At 40.5% G+C, this 12,159-nt stretch overlaps 1 protein-coding gene across 3 annotated transcripts in view; it reads right to left on the bottom strand.

Moving 5' to 3' along the window:
* Window positions 1-12,001, bottom strand: part of LOC121715551 (selenocysteine insertion sequence-binding protein 2-like) — a 46,878-nt gene extending 34,877 nt beyond the window's left edge. For 2 of the 3 annotated variants that reach the window (XR_006033627.1, XM_042101389.1), the window contains exons 1-3: window positions 11,702-12,001; window positions 4,943-5,027; window positions 4,588-4,802 (exon numbers count right to left, since the gene is read on the bottom strand). Coding sequence is in view for 2 of the 3 variants with exons in the window: in XM_042101389.1 (XP_041957323.1) it covers window positions 4,588-4,802; window positions 4,943-5,027; window positions 11,702-11,770 (369 nt within the window). In the remaining variant the exon portion in view is untranslated. The remainder of the gene's footprint in view (window positions 1-4,587; window positions 4,803-4,942; window positions 5,028-11,701) is intronic. The other variant, XM_042101390.1, reaches the window with a different exon arrangement.
* Window positions 12,002-12,159: the final 158 nt, after the last annotated feature.

A 12,159-nucleotide genomic window follows, 5' to 3' on the forward strand; every position in this document is an offset into this window, starting at 1 on the left:
ATCTCCCTTTTCACAGACGGAGACACGAGTCGACCATGTAAAATGTATTAATAATGTCAGAACGCATTTCTTCCATCATTTCCCTGATGTTGACTAAAAGGTTACCATCTGAGGTCCCTTCTTCGGGAGATGCTCAAGGCAAACATATTTAACAGCCCAATTCAAATATATTTTATTTAATATACTTAGATATTATTTGACACACTTTTGTAGGCCGTCATAGCCAGCTATGGATTGAAAAGCAGTCACTTCCAATCCATTGCCAGGTGATTCTTTTGTTTTGCATTGCTATAAGTCTGGTTATAACTAAACTATACAATGTAACCTAAAAACAATGACTATATTATGGGTAGACCTATATTTAGGCTACAGTACATATAGCCTAGGTATATCAACTCGGACAGAGCGACAGAGCAGGCTCTGTTTTCTCAGCTGACCTTCTCATGTCCTACAACATTAAGGCTACTTAAACGAATGCTAGGTTTTTTCTAACTTGTGTGCTCGATTTCCAGTGCATTTCCTCTGCTTGTAGATTAAGTTAAAGGCCTACTTTCCTTGTCCAATGTGATTGTTGAACGATGCTGGCCAGAAATGAATTATAGTTACACTGGCAGTCTCTGGCAGTCTCACCAGAAGATGCAGCAGCTGGCAGGATGTCATTGCGTTAACTGAGCTGTTAGATATAGGGCAATTCCATGCAAAGGTCATCCTTACCATGGAAAAAAAAAGTTGTACATACGCAAATAGAAATCTTCATTTAGGTCTATATATCTGATTGAATTTGATGGAGAATTACACTCTTTTTGCATCATAAATATGGTGTGCAACCATACAGACAGGGATGGATTACTGCACGGGCCTACCGGGCCCAGGGGCCCAAGGGGTCAGGGGGCCCTAAAGCCCAAGCCTTTGCATGGAATCATTGCCTCAATATCAACAAATCAGGGTGAAGGCTATGAATCTGATTAAATTTAGTATTGGCTATCCCCAAAATGCACCAGAATACAGGAAATCACATCAAAAAAATTTAAACATTTCTGGGGGAGGACCCCCAAACCCCCCTCCCACATATACGACAATAAGTGGGGGGCCCTTAATACATCTGGGCCCAGGGGCCCGAAAGTTCATAATCCGCCCATGCATACAGAAACAACATTTTTCACATGGTAATATTATACATATTTAAAAAGTGGATAAATGGACCCAAGGTTCAAACAAATTGTGTCATTTGACAAATTCCAGATTGACAAGGGAATGGTAGAGCAATGTCTATGCTCAGCTTGCCTTTAAGTGCACAACTCCTTACATTTGTAAGGCTTTTGTTTTTAAGTCAGCAAGTTCCATGGCCATGTCACATCCATTACGTTTTATAGGAAAAGTTTATGCTACACATACAGTGTTGATGCGACAATGTCCATAGTGTCTGTGCAAAGCTGATTTATATCAATGTAAAGTGTGATGACCAAATTGTGCCCCTTTCTTACTTTTAAAACCTTTAATGGTGCGTTATGGATGTGACGTTATGGATGTTACATAATGTGAATTTACAAGACTTGAGACTTTATTATACCTCAAAGCCGATAAAACGTCTGTTCTGGTGGCATATCAGTTTCAACGCATTTCACCTTAGTGTTTACAATTGACATTTCAAAGATTATTAGGTTGATTAAAACCACAGGGAGGCCTTGCCTAACCATTAGCAAAACAAACATAATATTAAAATACCTCCAGTGATTAGCCTAGCCATAGCCTATTTTCAAGTGGCCTAATAACGAAAATCTGAGCGATTATCTTCCTGTAACTGGCATACTGTTGTTGTACAGTAACTGGATTATCGTGTTAGCTGGTGAAGATGGCTGACTTAGTTAACATAGCAACCTCCTTCTGTTGCAGCTGCCGTTCACGTCTGCTTAACACAGTTTAATTTTAAATGTGACGCGATATGCCAGCATTTGAAGCGTCAGGTCCTCTGTAGCTAATACCCACAGAGTAACATAAGTAACGGCAGCAATAAACTAGATGTACCACATAGCGGTACAAAATATGACCGCCTCTCAGTCCTGCATATTCTCTTCACAAAAATAAATCACGCTTGTCAATATGTCTCCATCTCCTACTCCTGCAACTCATGTAAATGCATGTAAATGAGTGTGTGCATATGTGAGTTTACTTTTGTTGATAAGAGTGTGTGTGTGTGTGTGTGTGTGTGTGTGCGTGTTTGCATGCGCACATGCGTATGTGTGCCAGTGTATGTGTGTTTACAGTATGTGTCTGCATTCATGTGGGTGGGTGTTTGTGCATGTGTGTATGTGTGCGACTGTGCGTGCGTGTGTGTGTGTGCATGTGCCTGTGTGTGCGTGTGTGCACGTGCGTGTGCATGTACTTTATGTGTGCAAATCACAAATGAGTAAGTATGGGTTAGGTTGATGCGGGCTCTTGAGACTAACATACCATAAATATTTTGTCATCTTAAGTGCAACAGTTCAGGTAGGGCTAGTTATTTAGGGGAGTGTCCACTAAGTTTCATGTTCCCTGGTGTTTCAGTGACCCGGGAATCACTGACCAAAATTGATGATGGTTAAAGAAAAAAATAAATTTCTTTTTTATATTTTAAATGACTTGTTGTCCTGATTCTTCCTGTGGATCTTCGTGGGCACTGAGGAAGCAATAATTTCATCGCTAGTTTTTTATGATTACTATTTCAATTGTTTCATATCAAAATTCACTACTTAATTATGTGTTTTATGTAGTTTGTCGAGGACTGGTTCAGACACGTCACATTCATAACGTGAAACCGTCACATCCAAAACGCCAGTTTTTCCTACATAATGCATTACGAAAATGACGCATAGTTTCAAAAACACACTTTTTGTGTTCATTCAAGTCTCCTTCATGCTACATATATCATAGTTTTGTCAGTTTTCTTCAAAATTCACAGAGTTTCTAGAAAACCTGTAATCCCTCACAAAAGTGTGTCCATTTCATGTCACATCCATAACGCTGATAAAATGCCTTGTATTCTTAGGATGAAATTGATTATATGAAATTTAAAAGTTATGCAAATTAATTCACTGATACTAATTTTGCCCCCACTCTAAGGCATTTTGTTTACCAATAGGAGTCCAATTGTCACATCCATAACGCTGGAACTGCCCTATATAGAACATCTACTTCCGTGTAGTAGGCTACATAGGCCAGTCATTACTTTTATAATCGCGGGGAAGCGTAGCAATGCATTCTGAAGCCCTGTTTCTTTTCTCCCAAAAAGGTGTGCACCGAAGGAGATGTGCGCTTTTCTCCCTCAAAATACTTTCTCCTCCAATAATAAACTTGTACTCGTAACTAAAGGCAATTGAAAATGTAGCGGAGTAAAGACTAGGTTACTGGCTCAAAAATGTACTTGAGTAAGAGTAAAAGTACCGTTTTGAAAAAGGAATATGGAAAGTTTCCGTTCCTTGAACTCATGTGCGTTACTTACTACCCACCCCTGTTCATTAGTGATTTTAATGAGGGCGGTCTCAGTGCTATGGTGGGTTCTGAATCTCTGAGAGGTTCAAAGACCTCATTGTGGGACATGAACATGGTGATGTTGAATCTAGGCAGCCACTGCTCTTTCCAGGGGCAGGACGAGAGAAAGACCCGTTACACATGAGATATCTTATATCAGTATCAGTGGGGCAGCCATGGCCTACTGGTAAGGGTTACGGGCTTGTGACTGAAGGGTTGCCGCTTCGATCCCCGACCAGTAGGAAAAATGTGGGCGGGGGAAGTGGTTGAGCACTGTTCTCCCATGTCCACATCCACGATGTGCCCTTGAGCAAGGCACCTAACCCATCACTGCTCCCCGAGCGCCACTGTAGCAGGCAGCTCACTGCTCCGGGTTATTCTGTGCTTCACCTCACTGTGTGATCACTGAGTGCTGTGTGTGTGTTTCACTAATTCACGGATTGGGATAAATGCAGAGACCAAATTTCCCTCACAGGATCAAAAGAGTATATATATTTATACTTACTTATACTTATCGGCATCGACAATCAGCCAAAATGAGCTTGTAAATATCGGCATATCGGATATCTGCTAAAATTCAATATTGTGCATCCCTAATAACCTTTGTAGCCAATGTTCACATCACCTGAATCAGACAGAAGACGTGCCCTGCTTGCTCTGTTTAGGAATTTCTGTCCCTCTCAAACTGTGTAAAAATGGTGTATTCAACAGCCATAATTTCTAAATTTTCCCGGAGAGCAACCCACAGACTCCCGCTAATATGATCCGCACCCCTTCTCACAAAATACTAACAATGTCCCTGTACACACACATCAACTCACCACCCCCGCTCCAAGTGTTCCAAGCTTTGAAACGTTGCTCGTCTGAGAATGTGATGCAAGTTGGGAAATGTATGGTAAAAGTATGAATATGCAACATGTCAGGAAGCAGTAAAGCCGCCTCAGACCGTGTTTGACTGTTGAATATGATGTTCTTATTGTGGAATGCTGTGTTAGCTTTACACCAGATGTAACGACACCCATTTCCCCCAATTGCATAATTGCATTTCGTTTTGTTATAAGGAAGATGGGATTTACTTACTTTACTGTTAAAGCCTTTGCTTTTTGAATGGTTGACTGCAGGAGTAACATATGGAGCAGATGGACTATTGCATGTCTGAGGATCAATGGGACAGCCAGCCATTCCATACCCCAGCTCTGGAAAGTCTGATGAATGTACTTCAAAGGCTGCTATGTTCCCTGCCATAACTGTATGCTGATGCACAGAGAAAGAATTCAACCTGGGGCCTTGCTTGCCTTCAAAAGAAAAACATCAGGACAGCTTATGAACAAGGTGGTAAAACAAATTCAATGTAAATTTTAAGTTAACTGAAGTGCTGAGTAGGCCAATACAATACCAATACAACTAAGACCTTTATACAACCTGAAGGACTGACCTTTTCTCTTGGGATGCAATGATTCCTGGAAAGATTGGTCCTTCTGACTGACTGTTTCCATACCTGCTTGTAATCCCTGTAAAGGCTGATAGGATACCATTGGTAAAAAATAAAAATGAGTCATCAACCATCTAGTTTAAAGACAATAGGCTCTGTTCACACTAACAGCTGCATGAATGATAATTACGGGCAAAAGTATTGTGATCTTAACTGTTTTTCTGGGTGTATGCCGATGTAGAGCAAGTTTGGACTACAGTGCCTATAAAACAAATTCACCCCCTTGGATATTTCCCCTTTTACTGCTTTTATCAATGGAATCTTGATCAATTTATTTGGCCTTTTTTACAGTAATTTACAAAAAAATCCAAAATACAATTTTTTTTTTTGTATATATACACTTTGATCCCGTGAGGGAAATTTGGTCTCTGCATTTATCCCAATCAGTGAATTAGTGAAACACACTCAGCACACAGTGAGGTGAAGCACACACTAATCCCGGCGCAGTAAGCTGCCTGCAACAACAGCGGCGCTCGGGGAGCAGTGAGGGGTTAAATAAACATATATAATGCAAAACTATATACTGACTTCAATCAACAAAAGTCGAGCCAATTGGTGCTAGTAATCTATTAGTGAAATGGAGATCGCAGTGCAGTGATGTGTATAGTATAGTATTATAAAGACACCTGTGTCTGGAAGGTCCAGTCACTGGTCAATCAGTATTCCTGGTTACAATTCCAACATGAACACAAAAGAGCACTCAAAGCAACTAAGAGAAAATGTGATTGAGGGTATGAATGCCAAAAAATGTAAGTCACTGAATCCCCTGGAGTTCAGTGAAATAGAAGAATACTTCAAGAAGAATACTGGAGGCCACCAAGGCACCTATGACTATGACAACTCTGAAAGAGTTAAAAGCTTCAGCAGCTGAGATGAGAGAAGCTGTGCATACAACTATTGCATGAGTTCTTCACCAGTCAAACCTCTAAGGATAAGTGGCAAAGCTCTTATTAAATCTTGACTTACTGTAAAAGTTCAAATAAAATAGACGCCTGCCTCTTTTACACGCCTTGTGTGGCTAGGTTTCAAAATCAAAGAGGCCTGGGGCCTCATGTAGAAAACTTGTGTACACACAAAAATGTTGCGTACGCCATCGTTCACGGTCGGATGTATCAAAAGCATATTAGATTCAAATTAGTTTAGATTCCACTTTATTGTCATTGCACAGGTAACGACAACTAGTACAACGAAATGCAGTTCAGCATCTAACCAGTAGTGCAATCTTTAAAAGTGCTTGTCTTTATAACAGTGCTTAAAAAGACATAAAAACACAGATTGCAGTATGATCATGTTAGTCCTTTATTAAGGTGTATTAGCAAATAAAGTGCATAGTTCTGAGGAATCAGACAGTCTATAGACAGAATGCAGTATGATCATAGTGCATTGTTGAGTTGCATTAATAAAGTGCAGAGTGGACAGACAGTCCAAAGTCCATGTGCAAAAGGAGACAGGACTCAGCGGGGTAGGGCAGAGGCTAGTGACAGGTCTTGGTGTTGAGCAGCGTTATGGTGTTGTGAAAAAAAACTGTTTCTGAGCCTGCTAGTACGACTCCTCAGGTTCCTGTAACGTCTCCCGGACAGGAAGAAGGAGAATAGTCCATGACTGGGGTGTGTGTGATCCTTGATTATATTGTGTGCACGTTGCAGACACCGTGAGTGATGAAGGTCAGTGATGGCCGGAAGTGATGTGCCAAGGATTTTTTGAGCAGTTTTCATCACTCTGTAGGGCCTTCCTGTCAGCCATTGTGCAGTTCCCATACCACACCGTGAAGCAGTTGGTGAGGATGCTCTCGACGGTGCAGCGATAGAAGTTGCGGAGGATCTGAGGGGTGAGTAGGGTTGCAAAATTCCGGGAATTTTCAAAGTTGGAAACTTTCCATGGGAATATATGGGAATTAACAGGAATAAACGGGAAGTAATGGGAATAAACTGGGAATTTTTAATATGGCAAGTTAGTCTATAACAGGGAACTTAAATGTAGTGGACAAAATCTTGCAGTCTAATATTAGTTAAAACAACCTGATCGAATTTCTACCCTGCACATATGTCAATCACATGCACACAGCAATCGGCATAGGCTGCTAGACATAAAGGAAACCTATGGTGCGTTCATATGCATGGGGAAAAAATGTGGATTTTGTTGTTGAGTGGTGTGGTGTATCTTGGGCAGTTCAATGTTGCTAGTTTAGCACGCTAGTAAACCATAGGCAAAGAATGGGATTCCCGCTAGCATGCTAGCTAGCTTTGTATGCTAAGCTAAGCAAAAATACCAACATACAATTCATATTGCTTATTACGAAACAAAATGTTAATGTTTGTATACGAAACAGTTTGTACTGTATGAATAACCCCAAATTCCCAGTTAATTCCCATTAATTCCCATAATTTCCTTTAATTCCATGAAAGTTTCCAATTTGGAATATTTCCAAAATTCCCCAACTTAACTTCCCATGGTAAGTTTCCGGAAAGTTTCCGGATATTTACCGGAATTTTTCCGCCCCTTTGCAACCCTAGGGGTGAGCCCAGCTTTTTTCAGTTTTGTGAGGAAGAAGAGGCGTTGTTGAGCTTGAGCAGTGGAGGTATTGAGTGACCAGGAGAGGTCTTGTGAAATGTGGACACCCAGGAACTTGAAGCTGGAGACCCGCTCTACTTCAGCCCTGTTGATGTGAATGGGTGTGTGGATGCCCGCCTTTGCTTTCCGGAAGTCGACAATGAGTTCTTTGGTTTTGGAGGTGTTGAGCGCTAGGTTGTTATTTGCGCACCATGCTGCCAAATGCTGCACTTCCTCCCTGTAGGCTGATTCATGATTGTTCCTGATCAAGCCAAGCACTGTTGTGTCTTCTGCAAATTTGATGATGGAGTTAGTGTTGTGAATGGGGGAGCAGTCATGGGTGAAGCAGGTTCACAGTAATGGGCTGAGCACACACCCTTGTGGCACACCAGTGTTTAGAGGAATAGTAGTGGAGGAGAGGTTGTCTAACCTCACCTTCTGGGGTCTGTTGATCAGAAAGTCCAATATCCAGTTGCAGATGGATATGCTGATGCCAAGCCTCTGTAATTTCATGATCAGATCAGATGGTGTGACACTATTAAAAGCTGAGCTGAAGTTGATGAATAGCATCCTAACATAGGAATTGCTATTGTTTAGATGAGTGAGGGCAGAGTGGAGGGCTGTGGATCTGGCATCCTCAGTCGATCTGTTGACACGGTATGCATACTTAAAGCAGTAATAAAAAAATATACCCAATGGTTTCGTGTGGACGTGGCCTTAGAGGCAATGCAGCACAACGGACTAAAGACCACAATAGACCTCTGAAGTACGCCTACAAAAAAGCTACCATCTTTGCCCAAATAAGGAGATCTGGTATCTGATTTTTTCTATGGGGAAATAACATGGGGATTTTGAATTATCGCACCTGTTAAACTCTCGCGGGGACGAAGAAATCAGAAATGCAGACGTTTTGCTCTACACAGTTTTGTCCTCTGCCTTCGAGCGGGTACTGTGATCTTTGGTATGTGAAGACAGCACACTTTGATCTTTGCTACCCCAGAGCTAACTTACAATGCAACTTGCCATAGGTAGTTAGCTTCAATTAACACCCGGATCTCCTTATATGGGCAAAGATGGCGTAATGATCAAGGAACACCATGGGCGCATGCAGCACAATGACATCATGCAGCACCTGAAAATAGTCCCCGTAGGCGAACTTCCAGCAACAAGGTTGAGCTGCAGCAGACAAATTAGTGAGTGACTGGATTATTACGCCTGAATGAGACTATAGTTCCATGTCAAATTAGCCTAGAAAATCACCACATTTCATTTTCCGTTGGTCTTATTACACTTTCTAACTTGAGTTGAGACCAGTTTTAAATAGGAAAATTACCGGAAATCTTAGTCACTTTTAAACGTGATGCTAGCAGGCGAGATGCTAATGGTCTAATCCAATTCAATGATCTATGCTAGGCTGGATGAACTGGAGAAAAGTAAAAATCAATTGTTTAACTCAAGGGGAGGTGGAAAATGAGTGTAATTCCCCAAATGGTAGAATATCTCTTTAAGATGCAAGATGTTTGGATGATTATAATGTCTGACCTCAACAATAAAGACTCCCTGTATGCAGTTTGCTTGCATAAAATGATTACGTGGATTTTGTAACAACACTCCAACAAACACTGGTATGTAGTGGCTATTCAATATTACATAAAAAGTACAATAAACTGACGCTATGAATAGCCCAGGCTACTTTGAATAAACAAACAACAATTTCGACTGCAAGGTCCCAAATTGAAACAAGCGAGAGGCTAATGCTCCCGAATTTAACAACGTTTCAGAACACGTACCACACAGCTCGACAACAAGTGGCAGACAGAGCAACGTCACTTATGGATTAATATTTTGTAACATAGGGCTGGGCGATATGGGAAAAAAAATCTCAGATTTTTTTCACATAAAACACGATTTTCGATTTTGATTGAAATCTGCATAGCCTTCTATCAGAAGCATCTTACACCATACAGTCATTTATTTAAGTGAACATATGCTTTGACCTTTGTTGTGGCATCCATGTTTTTCACACATTCATGACCACTCACAGTGGGAAAAACAACATAATCACAGGGGTGGTCCCTGATATTCCCAGGTGGCATGAACGGACCATAAGCCTCTATGCTTATGGATGACTTCACTAATGAGCGCCACTACTTTTGACATCAGATCCTGCTTATGGCAGCTGGATAAAGTTTAGACACATTGGACATAGCCTAGTATACAGACACACAAATTTTTTATTTACATTGATTTTTTGCCCAGCCCTATTGTAACATGTTATGTATTTCAAAATTAATCGCAAATTAATTGCGGTGATGAACGCATTAATTTTGGCAGCCCTAATTTTAATATGACCAAACAAATGGTTTGGTTTGTTCTGACAAGCAGTGTCAGGTCGAGTGCGGTAGCTGAGTTGAGGGGTAGGGCTATGTCCTCATCAACATTGCCACGCTGTCCACACAGCAAAAGTTAACCGGTTTCAAAAAACCCACTTTGGAACCCAGTTACAAAAAAGATTACAGCTTCCTAAAATGCCGGCCTTATGTGGGCGCAAGGCCTAACCGATAAAAAAAAAAAAAAAAAAATCACCAAATCACCGCTTTAAAAAAAAAACGGCCTCGTGTGGATGGGCCCTTATACTCTACCTCTGGCCTGAATCTACCCTACCTCAGTTGTCAATGGAGAAATTGTAGGCCTATTGAATTCTTACTTCCAGAATCGGCAGTGGGCGGACTGTTGAGGTCAATACACGGGTTTCCCGTTTACCAACAAAACTAGATGCACGCGCAGCCGTGGGGCAGAAGACGCTTTGTGGCCGTCCACAACGTTATAAACTTAACCTAAATAGTCGGCTGCAATCTGCAAGCTACAATCTGATTTTTTTGTATACCACTGTTTTCTCAATGATAATAACATCTCATTTCAGACTATATTTCAAAGTTTGCCGTTCATTTGCATTATTAATATAACATAGTATTTTGTCATTTTTGGCGAAGACATGCATTCCGTTAGGGATATTGAACATATTTAACATTCTCTAACCATCGTGATTTCGAATTGGTGCAGTTTTCAGCACAAAAACTCATTTTATTCTTTTCATGGAGAGCATTGCTCTATGCTGTTATATGGTGCTTTCTGCCCCTTAGTTGCGCACGCATGTTTCCGTGACCATGTATACCCGGTCACATTCTATTGACGCATTCCAGGCATCATGATTAAAAAAAAACATGATAATAAATTAAAAAAAAAAATCAAAATGTGCAACTTGTCTAGGAGCTCTCACACTAAAAAAAACAGTGTGGAGAACAACATAATGAAACACAAAGAACAAAGATAATATAAGCTTAAGATTAAAAAAAATAATTTACACCTCTCTGACATTGCCCTTTTCGTCTCGCGTACTCCCTAATGGAACCTGACGTAGCCTACCACAGATGGTACACGTACCAGTTTGGGAATCCCTAGAGCAATACTGCCAGTTGTGTACGCGAAAGTGTACGAACGCTTGGTCAAAAAGCAAGTAGGCTAACGTTATATCCTACGTTTTAGCAAAGACACTTTAGTTATCAAAGGTCTCTGGATAGTTTTGATCGTAAAAAAAAACAATGAGACGCACAGCTGCATTAGATTCTTAAAATCCTATGCCAAACACCATTTGCACGTTAACTTCCACCGTAGATTTAATTTCTGATGTATATATTTTATGAAACCATTGAATACCAGCTACAATCAAACACACATTACATTAGTGATGATTTTAATTTTTCGACCTAACGTTAGTGTATGACACGCTCCAATCCCAAACGCAAAGGGTGACCAGTCATTCAGTCATAGAAGTTAGATGCTAGTTAACGTTAGCACTGACATCTACACTTTCTAATCTACTAGCAAACAACTACGTTACATCATGAAAAATATCACATGTATTGTATTAAATCACGTGGAGTCGTCAATCTAAATATTTAACATGTTAAACACAAGCATTCTGCGAACTTAGCTAAACCAGCTAGTTATGGCGGCGTTCTAGTTAGCGAACTGCCTGCATATCTTTGTGAACAACTCGTCAGTTGTCCAATCTTCTAACAAACGTCTAACAAAAACTAAGTCACGGTATGACTGCAGATTTGGTTAGCGTTACAGTATACAGACTTGTACCTTTTTTGGCAGATGGTCAGCTGATTCCGTGAAGCTCCCAGAGTGCGTAGAATGGCCTTCAGTCGTCATAATAAAAGTAGCCTAATCTGCCATGCACTAGTTTGTTCACTGTTGGTTCAAATCATGAGATCTTCAGGAAATAAAACAAAATTGGAGTTTGCTGTATCAGATTCGAAGTATGATTTCGGTTAAACCTCCACCGTAAAAACACAGTGTTACAAATGATTAGAATATGAAATAAGGCAATAAGAACAGTTTCTAATCTGTAGAAGTTTCTTATCTGTACCAGTCATACTATATAAAATAGTTACCAGTAGATGGCGGTATAAGCATAACCAGTCATTAAAAATGGATAAAAGAAGAAGAAACCTACGGAACCCTCAAAGGGACACCGTAAGAATCATTTTTTAGAGGTGGTTTTTAGAGGTTTCAATGTTTTTACTCAAATATTTTACTTT

Source organism: Alosa sapidissima, chromosome 8 (assembly GCF_018492685.1).
Source record: "Alosa sapidissima isolate fAloSap1 chromosome 8, fAloSap1.pri, whole genome shotgun sequence".
In the NCBI taxonomy this organism is placed as follows: domain Eukaryota; kingdom Metazoa; phylum Chordata; class Actinopteri; order Clupeiformes; family Clupeidae; genus Alosa; species Alosa sapidissima.